Below are 18,625 nucleotides of genomic sequence, written 5' to 3' on the forward strand. Positions count from 1 at the left end.
ACGGGTCTTCGAGTGTATACGCTCAAGGTAAGTGGTCTTCTTGGTTAATAAATACCTTTGCAGGCTGCATCTCCTACGGGGGAGGCCACTTTCACCGCCCATCCTGCCCGTTTCTCGCCGGATGACAAGTACGCTGCCCAACGTGTCCTTTTGAAGAAACGCTTTGGGCTGCTCGCAGGCGCCGAAACGCCCCTAGGCAAGGACTCCGTTCACGATGAGTAAGTCTCCAAGTCGTGTGCCTAAGTCGCTGAATCTTGTCCTTGAGTTGTGGGACGGACTGGGCGGGATCTGCTGATGACGGATATAGGAGAATATCGAGCAGTAGCTCGGCATTTAAACTAGCTCGGCATTAAACATTTTTTTGTTTTACATCATGACTTCATATGACACGCCCAAAGCTCGATCTCGCACGGGGGACTCACCTCAAGCGAGTGCGGGGCCGGAAATGAACAGTGAGTTACGCAGTGGGGAGGGATGGAGGTTGTGTGGCTACGAGACTGGGGGGTTGGAGACTGGGGGGTTGTGGGACTGAGGGTTGTGGGACTCGCTGTGTGTTTGCGGGATGGTGCTGTCTGGTTGTGGGAGGGTGTTGTGGGGTGTGTGGTACGTTGTTATGAATTGCGGGACCTGAGAATCGGGATCTATACTGTAGGGCCTGAGAACTACCGCGAGTACTGGATTTATAAGGCGAAGATTGCAGTGTTGAGTGAGCGTTATGAAGAGGCGGTGCAGTACTGTAAGAAGGCTAGTGAGCACACGCGGCAGTCTGAGTCTGAGAACAAGGACTACAAAACGTTTGTGCGGTCGATTGATCGTGCGGCGAAGGAGTTACGTTTCCAGCAACACCAGGCGCACGCCTTTAGAACGTCGCGTTCTGTGGAGACGGCGGAAGCATTCGGTCGTAAAGCGGAGCAGTTGGAGGAGGAAGCTCAGCGGGGACTGCATAGAGTATGCCAGTCGGGTTTGGAGATCATCAATAACTTATTAAGCGGCGATTACAGCGAGAAATCTGAGGCGCGTCGAGCGCTCAAAAGTCTTCAAGGAGACATGCACCGCTATCTTGGCGACGAGGCAGCCGCCCAACGCTGCTATGACGATGCTCTAGCCGGCGACAAGGTTAACACTCACGCCTTCAATGCCGCACATCTTGGCAACACGCTTATTACGCCCAAAGAAAAGCGACCTGGACTCAAAATACCCCAAGTCAGTAGACCTATTAAACATTGCGAACTACCCCTTCTACCTATCAAACTCAACATCGGTGAGGACAACGAACGCGAAGCCAGACTCCGCCTACCGTTCTCTGAAGCCGAGTGGGAACCCATCCGACCCGCACAGATTGTCTAAGACCAGTTACGGCGATAACGACCTGATTGTCCAACCAGTACCCACCTGCCCACCTCCAGGTTGCCACCTGCCAAGTGGCCACCCTTCGCCGGTTGGTCCTAGGGTGGTTCGCTCTCAGAGCGGTGTGGCCTGGAAGGTTTGCACCAAGGTCGCTAGCTCCGACCTTTTTTTGTTGGACCGGCGCAATAATAATGTATTCTGTTGCCGGGGCTGCGTTGCGGGATGTAATAGTGAGGAAACAAGGCTTGAAGAGCGCTTTATATAGGGTTGTGAAGGCGCAAAAGAAACCGCAGAATGTGCTGCCACCTGCCTTGGCTTTGCTTACCACTGCTCTGGATCATCGAGAGCAATTGGATCAGTTATTGAAGAAGAAGCCCCTTAAAAACCTCAAGTCTGGCTCCCGTTGGGTCATCATGTCCATGGTTGCGGACTATTTGTACTCCGCCCAAGGCATCAGAGGTAAGGGTCGATTAATTCGGGAGGTGACCGATGCCTTGGTGGAGCTTGGAATCGAACCGGGAACGTTTGCTGCGGAGAAAAAAGCGGAGAAACAACGAGCACAAACTGCGCTCCGGTACTTGAGGGTTGATTTAAATAGGTTGTCCCGCAAGGAAGCTGTAGACTCACTGTCGCAAATCCTGTCCAAGCACACAAATGAGTTGGTTATGGTGGATGATCTCATTCCGGACGTAGTTGCCGTGGATTCCAAGTTTACTGCCAAACTGAGGCAGCACGAGTTGGTGAAGACCGGCGTCTTGGCCATGATGGATCGTTCGGCGTGTTTGACCGCGCATGTGCTCATGCCCAAGCCTGGCGATACGGTTGTAGATGTTTGCGCCGCACCCGGTTCAAAGACTCTCCACTTTATATCGTCGCTAAAAAGTAAAGGTCTCGTTATAGGTATAGATCAGGACAAGGGTCGATTCAAAACATTGGTTGATCGAGTGCAAAAGGAAAGTGTCTGTACCCGGAAAGAAAAATGGGAAGGCCAGCATTACGTCCTGAGGTCGTCTGATGGCCAGTTGGTGACTTTGCTGCTCAATCTGGACTTCACCAGGGTACTATCCTGCAATAGAGCGTGTAGTGAGTGTATCTGCCTTCACAAGAAATGCTTGAACTACATGATTGAAAAATTCCATCCAGCACACCAGCAACCTGTTGAGCAACCTGTTGAGCAACCTGTTGAGCTACCTGCTCGACTCACTGCGAGTGCTGCCGGCCAAGTGGGAGACTGTATCATGTCATTGGACCCTTCCTGTAGCGGGAGCGGGCTTACTGAACACATGGCAGAAGTGAAGCAAGCGATGAAGAATAAAGATGAGTCACTGGTGAAGCGGGTAGCTCTTCTGGCAAAGTTCCAGCAAACTATGCTGGAGCATGCAGTCAGCTTGCCTGTCGTCTCAAGACTGGTTTACTCTACCTGTTCTTTATGGGCTGAGGAGAACGAAGATGTGGTGGACAAGTGCCTGCAAGGGGAGGATAGTGTGGAACTGGTTTCCATAAAGGCGGTAAAAGGCTGGCAGAACTCTAAAGTTAGGTCAGTGGATCCGACGAGGGAACTGAAGCCGCAAAGCTGGTGGCGAACATCATGCCGACGGTCAGATCAGACGACGCATAAATGCAGAGGGTTCTTCTTGTCTTTGATGCACCGAAAATGAGCAATCATGTCCGACGCCATCAATTCCCTATCGCTACCTTCGTTACCTATCGCTACCTTCGTTACCTATCGCTACCTATCGCTACCTATGGTTACAATTTTTCTTGTCTATGATACCGATCTTTTTTCATTATTCGCGCGGTGTAATTTACTCAGGGTAATTCACCCATACAGTCGCACCTTGCCGCCTGGAAACAGGGCGGGGTTTTTCGTTATGTTCAAGTGCCCGATATGTTACGAAACGTATCGGCCGGGTGATCGAACATACGCCCGATTATTGGGTAGTTGTGGTCATGATCTGTGTGAGAAGTGTCTGCAGGAACTAGTTGAGAATGAGTCTGCCAAGTGTCCTACATGCCGCAAGAGATTATTTGATGATAAGGATACATGGCGAGCTCTTAAAAGGAACCGAATCCTGGAAGAACAATTTGTGAACGAACGATTTCCCAGACTATTTACACTCTCATCCGGACGGACTGAACCCAACGGTGCAACCAGCGATGATACGGCACCCACTGAAGACGATCGGACTTACCATCTCGAGCAAGTACCCAGCCATGAGCTGCTTCGTGAGCTTTTTAGACGCGGCAAAAACAGAATCGAACTCTTCTGGCTTAACACACCCAAGGACCAGAAGACGCAAGCTCTAGCTCTCTGTCAAGGCATACCCCTACTCATCATCACCATCTGGTTTATCTCACGATACTTATGACCACGATGTATCGATAATACGTACTGCCCGTAGTGCCCTCCCGGTCGTACCACGTCGGAAACACGACCGGATCGCCCCCTGACGCTCTCTCCTGGAACGCGTCTTATTTGGAGTCCACGTCGTGACGTCACAGAGTGAGATAACTGTGGCTGTTATCTCACTCGCCACAGTCGTAACAGCTTGGCATGGTCGCCCATAGGATCATTTTTTTTTGGAAGCAAACTGTCCTAACACACAATACGATGTTGGTGTTTGCGCTGACGCTTCAATGACGCCAGCAGTTTGATCTCGTTAGTGGTATTGGAACTTGGATATCGTCGGCTGGTTTAGCGCCTGTGCTAGCCGCCAGCTCTCTGGTCGTAAGCTGGCATGGGTGGGTGGCTGGCTAGCTAGTTACCTTGCAGGCTGGCTAGTTAGTTACCTTGCAGCCGAGAAGCTTCCATCTTCGGGGACGAGGTTCATTTTAAGCCGTCTTCTTCTAGAAGCCTTGATGGGGTCGAAGACTTGGGGGTTGTTTTCGTCGACTGTTTGAGTAGAATCGAGTTTGCGTTGGAGTATGCGTCGGAGTCCTTTGTCTTCGACGATGTCATCGAGTTCTGAATGGAATTCTGCAAGTAGGTCGGCGAGTGTGGAGACAACATTTTTTTGTAGGGCGCTGTTCTTGTGGCGCAGAGCCTTATAGAGGTTGGCTAGGACGGGTACCACGGTCTGTGTCATGTATCCGATCATGAGTTGTTTCTCATATTTAGTTTTAGAGGCTTCTGTTGCAGCGTCATTGTCTTCCGTGCCGAGAAGGGGTGCGGCTCGGAAAATGAGTTTCATGTCGGAGGAAGCGAGTACAGCGAGTATGTCGCTGAGGGCCTGGCCGCAGGGCGTGGATTCGTCGTCTGCGGGCAGTGAGTCGTGGCCCTGGTCGATGAGAGGTTGGATAAAGTCTTGCACACATTTGCTGGTCAAAAGGTGTTTGGACTGCTCCTGGGATAGAGCCAGGAGACTAGCGTACACGATCATGCGTCTTGGTCGGCCGCATACGAACCGAGAAATATTCACCTCCCTCATTTTCGCCACGGATAAGACATCCCTCTGCAACGGATGGATCGAGTCAAAAGGCTTTATCTCTTCCTTAGGATGTGTATAGTACCCCGTCATAAAGCAGACGGTTTCCACAAAGTAAACTAGCAGCAAGTCTCGAACACGCGGCAACAAAATCGTCTGTGTCAGATCAAGCGCCAACCCACTCACCTGCGGACACGGATCTCCCAACGCGAACAAAAGATGATGTACCACCAGACCCTTACATTTGATGTAGTCCTGGGCGATTAACTGGGCAATCAACTGCAACGTCGTGAACCTTAATTCTCCCGAATAATCCTCTACAGGTGGCATCTGAGTGACCGGAGCAAGACCCGAGGTAGGAACTAAATTCGAAACTGAAACAAGACTCGGGACTGAAACAAGAGTCGAAACAATTCCTCCCGCCGACGATGATAAGGTAGATGTTAACAACGTTAAATACGGATCCATTACCGATGTCATTCCTATCGTCAGGTCGAAACATCCATACACCAGATTTATCGTACCATTCTCAATACCAAGTTCAACAAGTCTGGACATGAACCTTTTTGCCAAACCCTCATGACTTAGTAATATCTGGGATACGGACGTTATACATATACATCTTAACCATTCCGGTGTTGTACGATCCAGAATATTATTTCCAGCCAATCCCAATAACGTTACCACCAATGCCTTATCCATCGTCGCTATAAATTTGTTTAGCTTGGCCACGTTCAGATTCTGAGCCGCCATGCACACGTAACCACATGCTACGCACGCGTTTGCAATATGTTCCAATGCACATGGCTCATTGGAACTCAGATTACTCAGGGTCCTCTTGCTATTACTCAAGAGACGCATCAAAAATTCGCATGCCTTATCCTCGGTGCGCCGACCACTCTTGGCCGAAGCCCCCGACGAATTATCTTCAATGCTTCTCACTAACACCTCACAGAGAGTCGCAATCTTTGGGAATAAGCAAGGATGGCAAAGATAATTGTACAATACCGACTCTAGGCTCTCATAAATAAGGGAACGATTTTTCGGGTCGATTGAGTCCGCGAAAATAATTAACAGTTCCAGACGCACACGCGTGTGCTCCAATGATCGGCTGTTGCCCAAGTTATTGTGATTAATTATAGACTCGAATAAAGACAAGCACAACATTAAGCAGTCTTTGGACAGACCTTGTATGATTTTTTTGCCGCTTGTAGTGCTGCTTGCGGCGATAGCTAGATTGCATAACAAAGAGCACATCCAGTGGCAATCATCTGCCTCGGGAGCCTCTTTACCTCTCTCTCTGCCTCTACTTCTTTCACAACTTCGCTCCCCGCTTCGCTCCCCGCTTCGATCCCGGCTTTTATCCCAGCTTCTATCCCTGGCAGAGACGCTGGTTCTATCAGCTGATTTCGTTTCACCTCTCGAATCCTCCATCGAATCCTCTCTCGAGTTCTCTCTCAATTCGCGACTCTCATTTTCATTATGTTGTTCCGAGGGGCGCAGTCTCAAACGCCTCCCAGTTCCAGACCTTTTTATAGTCCGTTGTTCCCGTCGTTCCCCTTCGTCTGCGATCCTGGCTACAATTCCCTGGCACAAGCTCTTCATCAAGGCGGGTACAACTGTAGTGGGGCTTCCAGTGGTAGCTCCGCGTTCGATTAAGCGTCCCACTGCGCGCATGTAGCGGTCTGCAAGTTCTTCATTCAGTACGACCAAGTAGTTAATCGATGTTAGCTCTCTCGCCTCCACTGCCTCGACTTGCTCAGCCAACATATGACTCTCAATTGTGTCCAATACCTTGTTGCACACGACTTCTTCGGCGTCGGACGACAGACGGAACATTTGGTTGAGTAAGACGCCGAGAACCGCATCCGCACTACCGCGATCAAGATCCACCTCCCCAGGACGACCCAGGCTGCCACGAAGCCAAGCCAGGTCGCAATAAAGGCTGGATACCAAACCACTAAATTTCTGGCGTACCGTAATCGTAATGTCATCACACAAAATCTCCAAAACGTCAGGAGACAGTACTTTCAGAACATTCGCTTCAAGCGTTACAAACAAGCTCTCTATCAGACTGGCACAGCTTTTTCGAACTATGCTCTTTTCGTCCAGAATCCGGCTATGCAAAATCGCAGTTATCCGGGGCAACCACTTTGTCAGTAACGCAGACCCGCTCTCAGAACCGCACCATGGCCTTGAACATGTGGGTGACCCGGGAGGAGTAATGGTTGTCGCTGGAACATTACTCGCCCGATGAACGCTGGTTATCTGGCGGCGATTCAGTTCAGTCAACGCCTGACCCAACAGCTCTACTGCCCTGGCTCGAACTGTCGACTGCTGGTCCGAACAACGTAGCACAATCGAATTGATTACTGGCTCGATGTCCATACCGGGATGATCTAAAGCCACCGCCACACTCAGCTCTGAGGCGGATAAACGAATAGATCCCCTGTCATGGCCTGAACCAATCTGCATCAAAACGTCAATTAGAGCAACAGCGAATTCGTCATGATCTCTAATGCATTCCACTACAACGGTCACAAACCGATCTCGAACATCTCGGCGGTCAGGTAACATGCACAAGGCCATGCAAATGAAGGCTAGCCATGGAGATGCCGGCTCAGCAAAAAGATCACGGTTCAAGTCGCGATTCGAGTCTCGCGCCCTTTTGGCTTTCCCCAACGATGCTGATGGTGGCTCCTCCCCAGCCGACGCCTGAGAGACCTCCATCTCCTCGTCGCTGCAGCCTTCAGATCCCTCTAGTCTCCCATTACGTCGAGCTCCCTTCCCTCGGACAGGAGGTGGCAATCGGAAATACCGCTTCAGCACGTCGGATCCACTAAATAGCGCAGGAATAGAAGCTGCAAAAGTCCTTAGCAAATGTCCAGCCACTGTCTGCTTCGACAGAACCTCTTTGGGCGTGTTCGTCGCCACAGAGCTGTACTGTACTGAAAATGGCAGTAAAGTCTTCAAAACCATATGAGCCAAGATGATAGAAGGAGCCGCCGTTGTCTTCAAGGACGGTGAAATTTGGCTGAACCATTTACTAGACGGAATTCCACAGGCCAGCGCACCGTTCTGAGACCCCGAAGCCTGGAAAGAAATTGTTTGCGCTGTCGCACACGTGTTTGCAATTAATTCTGTGCCTCGACTGATAAGTTGAGATCGATTGTCAAATTCAACGACTAGCGTACTCAAGACTCGTCTATACAATTCTGTACCACATTCAAGCGTCATGTATCCCCCGTTAACAAAGGGGTTCTTGATGAGTTCGCTTAAAACTTGCAACGATAGATCTTCGACATCCATTGTCTCCGTGGCTTCCCCACTGGCGATTGCCGGCCGTCTTTTTAAGGGTAGTACCAAGCTCGTGATTGGTTGACTGGTAAGTTTCCGCAAGATGTTGTCGGAGGCGGACGACGGATTGACAAAGCTCTCCGCCAGCAGCAAGGATATCCAATGCCAATATAAGGTGCTGGCAGGTTTCTTACACCATCCGTATATATCCAGCAGGCAGAGGATGCAGAACAAGAGGCCATTGATGAATGAAATCGAGTATTTCTCCGTGGTCCAAGCAATCATTGAGACGCTACTTTGAGTTGAGTCCCTCCCCGACGGGGCGCCGTCGACGATCACGCCGTCGATGATGGCGGTTGTGAAACGGTCCAACGCTCCCGCCATGTCTGTACATAATCTATCTAGTATGGGTTCGAGAGCCGTAATAAAACCATCGTCATCAACACCCAGCCACTACAACAAGTCCGTACCACTTCTTACCCTCAGTGCACTCTTACGTCTTGCACAATTCCATAGATCGTAGGCCCCGCTGCTCGAATCGCCGGGGCGCTCCTCAGCGTCTGCAACGCAGCGTTAAAGGCGTCACTAAGCTCCAAATCGTTGCTAGATTCAAACTCAGCTTCATCACAAACTACACTCTCCAACAGGCGAACAGCTTCGCCACAGTCGAAGAGGTCCAGGTCTCTAAACACGTCTGTCATCGACCGACGCAAAGGGGGGAGGCAAAAACACTGGCTTTTTCAGGAATTGGATTCACGACCACCACGGCTACACCAGCCACCACTACCCCCACCCGAGGCGCCCTCCAGACGCTCATGATCTAGCGGACTACTTTATCCCGAACATTCTTTTCATGAACTTCGGCAACTTGTCCTTTGGAAGGCTGCCCTTCTTGCGCACTTCCTCCCTGGGCGCTTCCTCCTCCGGCGGTAACTCCTTCATCCGGGCAAGATCCGGTGCACCCACAGCCGATCCAGTACGGCGGGAAGTTCCTGCATCTATACCATTACTCTTGGTCGGTCGCGCCGGTGGCCCACCGGTTTCAGAGCCGTCTTCTGGTAGAAGCCTTGGTCGCGGAGTCGGGGGTTCTTTCTGGGCCGCAACTGATTCTTTCTCGGCGACATCGAGTTCGGGTTCTTCCTCCTCGACTGATTCTTTCTCGGCGACATCGAGTTCGGGCACTGATTCTTTCTCGGCGACATCGAGTTCGGGTTCTTCCTCCTCGACTGGTTCTTTCTCGGCGACGTCGGGTTCGGGTTCTTCCTCCTCGACTGATTCTTTCTCGGCGACGTCGGGTTCGGGTTCTTCCTCGTCGACATCCGCCAGGACAGACTGACGCCGGTTGCGGAAGCGAGGACTGGCAGCTCGCGCTTCTCTCGACCGGCTGGATTCGCGTTCGGGCTCCGGCATCATACTTGGTGACGAATCGTCATCCAATGATGCATCACCATCGACTGCACTATCGTCACCCTTTGCTGTTCCGGCCTTCTTTCCATCTACTGCACTATCGTCACCCTTTGCTGCTTCGGCCTTCTCTCCTTCGGCTGCACCATTTGCTGCCGCGGCCTCGTCGTCTACTACATCCACATAGTCTCCCCTTGCTGCCTCGTCATCGTCACCCTGCGCTGAGTCGGCCTCGACCGCGGTACCCGTTGCGCCGTCGCCCTCCGCCGTATCGCCCTCGGCCATATCCTCGTCGGCCATATCCCTCTCGGCCGCGGGGCCGGGCAGGTGCTGCGGTGCCTTGTTTTCTCCGGGCTGCACGTTCGCCAGGACCAGGCGCCGAATGTTCTCGGGGCCGGGGTCCTCAGCGCCCAGCACAGTAAGGAGAACTAAGCAGCGCCCAAGGTGCATTGCATGTCCAGCCAGTCGGCGGCCAACGAGTCGGTCGGCCTCCCTCCCGGTCCTTAGCGATTAAGGATGAGGTTGAGTGCCGGTTCGTGGAGACGCGCGTCTTGGTAGCCAGCGGCGAGTCGGTGTGTGAAGCAGAGGATGAGAAGTTGTTTGAAGGTGATACGTTGGCCGAACGCGCGGAAGTTGATTTCGGGGATGGTTAGCAACCGTTCTAGGTCGAGCAGCGAAACGTAGCGGTCTAGCAAGGTGAAGACGGAGTTGACAGCTTGCGACTCCAGTGCCTCCGGCGTCAAGCTGGCGGCATCCAGGATGCCCCAGGCCAATCCCCACTGAGGCGCGCTGTCCGAGACAGTAACCGTGTCCGCCACGGCGGGCCGCAGCTTACTGGGAGCGAGGTAAACGGCCTCCACCTTCAGGATCATGTAGACGACTTGCAGCGCCTCCTGCACTGCTACGTTGGCCGCGGCTTTGCTCAGTCGAACACTCTCGTCCAGTATCGTCGCCCGTCGCAACACGTCCCCGCTACTCTCCACGAGCAGTCGCAAATCCTGGTCACGCTCCTCCTCCTCGTCACCGAAGTACGCCGGGAACAGCGAAAGCAACTCGTGGTACACCACACACTTCCGTCCCACAGCGCCCTCCAGCGCCGCCAGCTTTTGACGCAACGTCGACACCACGACCGCACGCTGGCTATTCAGCGCCAATGAAGCGGCCACCACGAAACCCACGCTCTCCACCTCACTCGTACCCACACCCTTCTCATCCAGTTTGCTAATCATCAGGTTCAGCGCGCCACTAAAGAAACCGGGAGGGTATGTGCGCACCGCGACTGTGTGTGCTTGTGCATAGAATGTGTGTGCACACGTGTGTGCGCAGCGCAATTCAGGGTTCGCCACGTTGTCTGGGCCCAGAGTTGTGCATGAGTCGACGCGAAGAGCGGGGGGGGGGGGGGGCGCACAACTTGGTGCCGGTGGGGGCGCGTACTCAGGGAGATATAATGGGCTTTTGCTCAAAATAAGTCTTGTCCCAAACTGGTCCTTCTCAATGAGTTGGACTCCCCTGAGCAAGTAGGACAAGACGTGGACGCCCGCTGAGAACAGGTACGGCACAGCCTTGCCCTTGGAGATCATAGCGAGACAAAGGTCGACCACAGGTTTAAACTTGATTTCGGCTTCTCCTATCCTGTCCACAGTCTTGAACGTGTTCAAAATCAGTCCCTTGATGTACCTCAGATTCTTCCTTTGGGTGACTCCGCTCGGATTCGGCGCAAGTCGCACGACTACTTGCAATAGGTTCAACAGATCATCCAGCTCAAATTTCCCCGAGCCGCTGTCGGTCTGTTTAGCGGCATTCTGTCGGTAGTCATAGTACGACTCCATGCCCGGTATCTGCGCAATGAGAAAGCGCAGCTTGGAAGACATTTTGTTGGCGTTCCGGAAGGAAAGGGTTACGTACCGCAGGTGTTTGCTAAGGTCAATGCGTCCGGACAGAACTAGTCCTTCGAGCAGCATCTTCGTTCTCAGACTAGCGCTCAGGTTAAGAAAGGTTCCATACTCAACCGGGTCCGGATTCGCGTCGGCTGAGATATGCAGCTGGACATAAACCCAGCAAATGATGTTTAAGGCTCGCCGACTGAAATCCAGGTGCTCAGCCGTCATGTACTGGGCGATCCGCAAGGTGTAATCGTCCTGCAAGCCTTCCTTTCCCATCCGTCCTGATGTCTCGGGTCCCGCATCGTTTGCACCGGATGCAAACACGTCACAGAGGTCATCTACGATGTCCTCGCCAGCTTCTCCACAAGCTTTGATCATAGCGGAAATGCAATGGCTGAAATGAGAAAAATATCCCTTCACCGCACGGCCATTCCCTAGCAAGATACGGCCAATTGGATTGACCATTGCCGATATGCTCAACTCCTTGTTGGCAAGGCGTCTGCTTCCTTTAGTACGGAGGCCTCGTTGCTCTGTCCTGCCTTGGCTTGCGTTAAGTTGAGTGTACTCGCGCACATCTATGGTCATACTCTGCTCGGCAGTCGCGTTGCTGTCTTCATTCTCATCGGCCGTCTCATATAATGCTTCCCGCTTGGAATATCGGGTGGGCGCCAAAGAAAATCCCGGACACCAAACATGCACCGACCGGGTCACCATCGGCTCCAAAATGCCGTCGGATACATGACCTACCACAGTGGGATCCAGGATCACATGCTTTGTAGGAGGGTAAATTGGTTCGCCCTTTATGCGCCAGAGCAATTCCGGCCCGATGGTGGCGAGCATAAAAGCATCCAGATGAGGCGCAACCCATTTTTTGATGAACTTCCAAGGCTTTCCCTGTGTTACTAATATGGCATTCGTCAAAGTTGAAATCAAACGAGCTTGTAAGGAGGACAGTCCAACATGCAACCGTGACCAGATAATTCCCAATCGAAGCAAGGATTCCGCCTCGTCCAAAGAAACCAGTTTCGGAGGATGAATGACAGCTAGAGACCGCGCGGATGCAGCCACCGGATCCGAACTGGACTGTCTCTTGAGCACCGCCTGGATTGATAAAGGTAGGTCTATCTCGTCACCCAAAGAGCCGGAGAAAACGGCCAGAGCGCTAGAGAATTTGGCAATTGTTGCGACCAACTCCTTAATAATGGTACCACTGGTGGACGAAGTCCCTCCTTGCTTTTGGGACGATGTGTTCTGGGTAGGGCTGCCATTCTGATCCAACTGCGTCGCAATTATATTTTCCTTTCCTAGACGGCAGATTGCAATGTCCATCAATCCGTAAAGGGTAGCAGTATGCGATACATGATTTATGAGTTGTTCTGGCTCATTTTTGCCTCCCAAGCACTTCCGATAGCCGGATTGTAATTTCTCTAAAACATTAGCACACGCGTGTGCTGCCGCTCGCCATGTTTCTCTAAGCAAGTTCTTTGCTATAATAACCTGGATCTCATCAAGATAATTAGGCGAAACAAGACATCGATGGGCAGTAGGCAATATAATTAAATCTCCTATGTTTCCTCCAACGTTTGCGCAAATTTCCCGCCATACACTATGTTTCAATAATTCTACATTGATTGTAGTGCGGGCCGAAGATGATAGCGACATAAAAGTAGAGAGTATCGAGGGGATGCCGGCAGAGTCTCCGCCAGCGAGGACTGCAGCCATCATTTGGGGCAGCTTCACGGCGCAAGAATTATACAGATCGGGGAATACGACTCTATGTTGTGTTCTAGGCAAATATCCCTGTACGTCGGAAGTATAATGGTGTCCTCGCAGGAGGCATCCATACTTCAGCAAGCGGTCGACAATCCTCTGGCTGTCTTGGGCAGAAATTCGTTCCCCCACGACTCCTTCATCGAGGGGGCCTCGGTCGAGAATCGCCAGTATATGATTAATAACAAAGCGGAAAAGAGTCAAGTCATGATGTAGCCCAAGTTGAGCCCCTTTGTCGGACCGATGGTAAGTGAGGTTGGCAAGCTCCTCACAATGAATTCCGATGATGGTTGCGGAGTCCCTTTGGGACGCCTTCAAAATCATCTGAATCACTCGCGACCAGCCCACCGACGCAGATAAGCCCGTAGCGCCCTGGCTCGGACCCTGAGCCGTAGACGTACGCCTGTCTTCATCTACCTCTTTCAGCAAGTATCCATACTCCGGCCGTTCAATTATCCAGCCAAGCAACGACTGTCTGACGCCAGAGGACGATTGACGGTTTCCAACTAGAACCTGTTTGATTACGTGTCGCACGAAAGCTGGACTCTTGAATTTGTCCATTTGGAGTAAACTCATGAGCTCAGTGGTCTTCAGCTGAAAATGCTCTATGATCCTCTCTTCGCCCACGACATCCACGAAAATGGACACCAGTGCCTTGTTGGCTATGCCAATCACTGTGCGGTTCATAAGCTTGCACAGGGATGACCTGCATCCACAATCCCACTCCAGCCATTTTGGTCTTTTTTCCCTGTTATGTGCCGATCGGTCATTTGTAAAGGTTTGGGAAACCAGATACTTCCAAAGTACACCAGCCCATCTGCCGTATAGCGGTTGATTAGCGTCTTTATAAGCGTAGCTGCTGCTGAGACCAACATGACGTCGAAGGTCACTGCCAGGCTCATACATCTTCATCTCTGCATCGGTCGTCACATCCTTGACGTGCATGCCACTGGCGCCTACTGCTCGGCAAACTAAGGCCCACCATCCAGTGAGCGAGACGTCATTCCAAAATACGAAGTCCGTTCCAGAGTTGAAAGAAAGCAAATAGTTCAAGGCGACTAGGGGGCACAACTCTGTCAGTTGCTGCACCTCATTCAGGCCATGGAGACAGGGAGTATGGAACACCACCACATTTTTACGTGACGACAATGAACACCGCGATCCAAGGGCCGAGTACTGTGCTCCTGTCAACTCGCTCGGAGCCAGTCGGTTTGAACCTAAAGGACTACTAGACTCTGCCGACTCGGTATTTGCAGCATGTCCTCGATGGGTAAGATCTTGACAGGTAAGGTCTTGACAGGCAAGATCTTGGCAAGCAATGATATTATATGATAGGTAATCATGAGCGGTCGCCAGGTCAATCCATTGCCTTAGGTAGCTGGCTCGGTAGCAGACCGCTCCGGTAGAGAACAGCGGCGCTTTCTTCTTTATTGATCTGAGTTGAATCATTCCGATTAATAAGGGGAGCCCGTAAACATGATAGCCTCGTCCCTTTGCTCCGTCGGAGGGTGACTGGGAGTCTTTGATCAATTTGCTGATGGCATTTCTCAAATTCGCATTAGGAGAGCAGTTGTTGACATCAATTAATTTCAAGAGCGACAACAGTGTGTGCGCCAGAACAGCCGGATGATTCTTCCTCCTGTACGACTCGCTCTTCCCCTTCCAGTCACCTTCTAATGGCCCACCAGAGGATGGCCCACCAGAGGATGGCCCACCAGAGGGTGGGAATTGTCCGACGCTTGGAGATTGCCCGCCTGACGACTTTGCAGCGCTTTCTCTCTCCGGATTGAGTGACAAGTCTCTTAGGATTTTCTCTGTGAGGGCTTCAATGGTTGTCTGTCCGAGAATCAAGCTTTGGTCAGTGAGTAAATATTCAATTATTTGCAAAGGAGTAAGATTAGGCCCTGCCTTTATATTGCTAATGTCTTCTTCATTGGAATGGAACATGAGTTGGAACAGACGTCGGTCATTCATGACTTGACCCGTAGAATCTTCCGTGGCTTGCGACAGTTGGACCTGCAAGGTCTGTAGCTGAACGGCATCACAAGTTCCAGTTACGGCTCGGCTTGTATGGTCAGTGCTAAAGTATGATAGAATTTTTAAGTTATTAGTCACTTGCGGTAGGAGCTGGATGCCGTTGGCATGGCAGTAGGACACGATTTTTTTTGCTACCGATTTGTAGTCGGAGAATGTATCAATGTAGATAAGTCGATGTTTCAAAGCAATAACAAACTCCTCAATATTCAAGCCTTTCTGAATCCGAACATGGCCTATAGGTAGTTTATCGTTGTAGGCAAGATGTAATAAAAGCAATCTCTGTTCCTCGCGGCCAATCTCCTCAGCTACAATGTTGCCAACCTGAGAGTCGACCGGTTGGTTACCACCGGCGTCATCTTGAGGAACACTGGCATTATTGGCGTCTGTCTCTTTGGAGGTCCTATTAGCGACCGTGACGGATAAAGTCTCAGCCTCATCGTAGATGCCCAGCTTGTACTCACTCAAGCCTTCCTGTATCATCAAGGGTAGAGGTATACTATACATTATTGTCCTGACCAGATTGTTGAATAGGAGCATACACTGTCGCCAAACATCACATACCCGGCGTTTTGTTGACCCCTGTAAAGCATCGGCACAAGTTTGAATAACACAGGTATAAAGTTGAGAAGGTAGTGGCACTAAATGATAACAATTCAATTCCATTTTTAGATCTTGGAGGATCCGAAACCAAAGTGGGTAGATATACCCACAATTACATGACGCTTCATCAAAATCGATTTTATTGATTGACTCAATGATATCATAACCAAAGATCTCCAAACCCCTAGAGGTATAATCAGTCATTTGAATTATCCTATGATGACTGTCCATTGATGCTTGGGTTTGAGATAGCGCCAAGGACTCTGCCACTCCCCTTCCAAGGGTCTGCTGACTCACCGGATATAACGAGCCTGTAGCGTAAAATTGAGAACCGGTTATTACTGTTTGTTGAACCGTCTGTTGGGTTAGCTGAGTAATCGTAGTCGAACTTGGGTCGTATGAAAAAACATCAGTATAGTCTGCATTTGATCCAAGCAATCTATAACCGTTGACAATACAATGACCAAATTTATCCAGCAACCAACATCCGAAATCTTCCTGCTTACCTGTTCGTACTTCCTGCTCGTACTTCCTGCTTCTTCCTGTTCGTACAATAGTTTCTTTCCAATTGACAGATTCAATAATCGGAAGATATTGCCATTGTGTGATGGAATTCTTCCACTCCATAACCACTCCAGTTTCACCCTTTGTAGTAAATGAAGATAACGTATAATAAGGGTTCTTATATAGCAATAACACAGCCATAATCACGTCATCAATAGCATCCAATTCTTTTTCATAATAGCCTCGATATATTCTCTTCAATAATAATGATGTTAAACCTGTTGCCTGCTCCATTTGTAGAAGTAATAAAACCAAACGATATAACAACCGACTTGTCAATCTATCATCGTACTCTATCAAGTAATTAAAGTAAACATCAACAAACCGGAATAACAACCATGACTTGCTGATCTGACCAGACTTGATTTTTTCTTCATAACTGAAAGCACACACGTGTGAAAGAATAAGTGCAATGGGACAGGGCGGAGAGGGGGAGGAGGGTAAGGGGGGGGGGGGAGGGGTAGGGGCGGGGGGTGGCAGGAACATACTCTTGTAGCTGATATTCTAGAACGTGAAAGAGATCTGATAAACTATTTTCATCAATGCATGGCCTTAGAAGAAGGAGTAGCTTTAATGCTCTGAATGTTTTATCCAATGAGAGTTCTTCTTCACTGAGATTATGAACCTTTACTATCTCTAGCAGATGGCTGACTATACCTTCATTTTGATTACCGCGCAAATATCGCTCATGTCCGAAAATAGTTCTGAGCAGCTTGTACGAAGAGGAGACAGATGAACAGTAACTTGGAGTAATCTCAGGTTGACTGCTTAAAGTCATCAAGCAATTCACTACATGCAAATTATTATATGACGGCCGTAAATGACAAGGACGGAAAGATGTAAATCGAGGTGCTATAATATAATGAAGATCTAGGTGTGGTATTACATATTAAAGTTGGTATAGAATCCGGATCTCTCAATAGGAGATCTAGAATGGAATCAACATGATTCCCTAGGAAGTCGCAGATCGTTTTTTTATGTAGCTTTCGACCGAATTTCGAGTCCCATTCTGGCGAAAGAATAATCGACGCAAGCTTATAAGCTTTTTCCACCAGTTCCAAACGAGTCTCAGGGTCACTAGATAAAAGAATTCTGTCTAACACACTTCTGTGTGCTAGAATCAAGTAACCAAGTGTGCTAGAATCAAGTACCAAAGTGTGCTAGAATCAAGTACCCAAGTGTGCTAGAATCAAGTACCCAAGTGTGCTGGCTTACTAGAGTTGTATGCAGTGGCTCAAACATGTGTAGAGCTGGCTCACGGTCGTTCCACCTTGCTGGGAATAGTCTTTGAGCAGATTATCCAGATTATTGTTGAGAACAGCTTTAATGGTTCGACGATTGGCAGCACCGACCCGCTCGTCGGAAGTCATAACATACAAAATCTTCCAGGTCAATACTGTGATCTCCAGTAACCATCCTCTATACGACATTTGGCTAATGGTCTTCTTGAGTGAGCTCAAACCTATGACATGAAAATATTCAAGTGTGTCCTTGCTAATTAAGTTAAGAGAACGCTTCGCGGATGCGCCATCGTGCAGGCTCTCAGGCGGCGTGCCCGAGACTTCTAGGGCCATGCCATCGTCTCTTCCAGGGCCCTGCCGTTGGGAACTGGGCTCTTGATCACTGCCCTCATCCTCACTATCAAGTCGATTGCCCCCTTGAAGGCAGTTTTCTTGAAGGCGGCCTCCCCGAAGGCAGCTTTCTTGATACTCAATGAGTTCTAAATGTCTAGTTAGGCTTAGGCACACAATTTCCAATATAACGGAGCAACGTCGCCAAGGGTTGGACTGAATCCTGTAAAGCTCCAGCAGACTTTCATACATGGCCGGGGGTAGGGGAACAAGTTGATCGACATCCCCTTGACTCGAAATTTCTCCGGTACGCATCGCATCTCCCTTTGTTGACGCTGGTTGGGCTGTGGCTTCATCGAAGGCAGAAACATCGGCTCCGATGGACACCCTCACTTCTTCCACAATTAGCCCCAGTAATGTGTCCAGTGCTGCTTCATTGGCGGCGAATTCTCGAATAGCTGAACAGAATGCCCGAGAGTGATCTAGTCTAGTGCTAAACGACGGAGGTCGCCAATGGTTCCGAATATATTGACACACCTCCTCATCCGATCCCCGTCCCAGAAGCTTTCGCACTGCCTCCATTTTATATTGCACTTATGCTTTCGTACATTACTCCTCGCTAGTGAGCCCAGGACGTAACCCCACCCGCACCCTCCCCACTCAGTCGGTTCGTTCCGCACCTTCCCAGGTTCGTTCCGCACCTTCCCAGGTTCGGTTCCCAATTGCA

General features: G+C 50.3%; 7 protein-coding genes across 7 annotated transcripts; 4 read left to right on the top strand and 3 right to left on the bottom strand.

Moving 5' to 3' along the window:
• On the top strand, nucleotides 1-222 carry GNI_033820 (H/ACA ribonucleoprotein complex subunit 3; the record flags this gene model as incomplete). The annotated part of the gene is made up of 2 exons (XM_011130916.1): nucleotides 1-27; nucleotides 64-222. Coding segments are annotated over 2 exons (186 nt in total), but the record flags the coding sequence as incomplete, so codon positions are not given.
• Nucleotides 223-474: 252 nt separating this feature from the next.
• GNI_033830 (hypothetical protein) lies at nucleotides 475-1,347 on the top strand (the record flags this gene model as incomplete). Its single annotated transcript, XM_011130917.1, has 1 exon — nucleotides 475-1,347. One exon carries the CDS (start codon nucleotides 475-477, stop codon nucleotides 1,345-1,347), a length of 873 nt encoding a protein of 290 aa, XP_011129219.1.
• Nucleotides 1,348-1,538: 191 nt separating this feature from the next.
• GNI_033840 (NOL1/NOP2/sun family protein) lies at nucleotides 1,539-3,005 on the top strand (the record flags this gene model as incomplete). The annotated part of the gene is made up of 1 exon (XM_011130918.1): nucleotides 1,539-3,005. The coding sequence occupies one exon, from the start codon at nucleotides 1,539-1,541 to the stop codon at nucleotides 3,003-3,005; it is 1,467 nt and encodes a 488-aa protein (XP_011129220.1).
• Nucleotides 3,006-3,218: 213 nt separating this feature from the next.
• Nucleotides 3,219-3,716, top strand: GNI_033850 (RING finger protein; the record flags this gene model as incomplete). Its single annotated transcript, XM_011130919.1, has 1 exon — nucleotides 3,219-3,716. The coding sequence occupies one exon, from the start codon at nucleotides 3,219-3,221 to the stop codon at nucleotides 3,714-3,716; it is 498 nt and encodes a 165-aa protein (XP_011129221.1).
• A 417-nt stretch (nucleotides 3,717-4,133) lies between these two features.
• GNI_033860 (non-SMC mitotic condensation complex subunit 1) lies at nucleotides 4,134-8,770 on the bottom strand (the record flags this gene model as incomplete). The annotated part of the gene is made up of 2 exons (XM_011130920.1): nucleotides 4,134-8,522; nucleotides 8,567-8,770. 2 exons carry the CDS (start codon nucleotides 8,768-8,770, stop codon nucleotides 4,134-4,136), a joined length of 4,593 nt encoding a protein of 1,530 aa, XP_011129222.1.
• Nucleotides 8,771-8,897: 127 nt separating this feature from the next.
• Nucleotides 8,898-9,923, bottom strand: GNI_033870 (hypothetical protein; the record flags this gene model as incomplete). Its single annotated transcript, XM_011130921.1, has 1 exon — nucleotides 8,898-9,923. The coding sequence occupies one exon, from the start codon at nucleotides 9,921-9,923 to the stop codon at nucleotides 8,898-8,900; it is 1,026 nt and encodes a 341-aa protein (XP_011129223.1).
• Nucleotides 9,924-9,976: 53 nt separating this feature from the next.
• Nucleotides 9,977-18,480, bottom strand: GNI_033880 (hypothetical protein; the record flags this gene model as incomplete). The annotated part of the gene is made up of 4 exons (XM_011130922.1): nucleotides 9,977-16,706; nucleotides 16,816-17,116; nucleotides 17,214-17,404; nucleotides 17,543-18,480. 4 exons carry the CDS (start codon nucleotides 18,478-18,480, stop codon nucleotides 9,977-9,979), a joined length of 8,160 nt encoding a protein of 2,719 aa, XP_011129224.1.
• Nucleotides 18,481-18,625: the final 145 nt, after the last annotated feature.

The sequence above is a fragment of the Gregarina niphandrodes genome, assembly GCF_000223845.1.
Source record: "Gregarina niphandrodes unplaced genomic scaffold scaffold00004, whole genome shotgun sequence".
Taxonomy (NCBI): Eukaryota; Apicomplexa; class Conoidasida; order Eugregarinorida; family Gregarinidae; genus Gregarina; species Gregarina niphandrodes.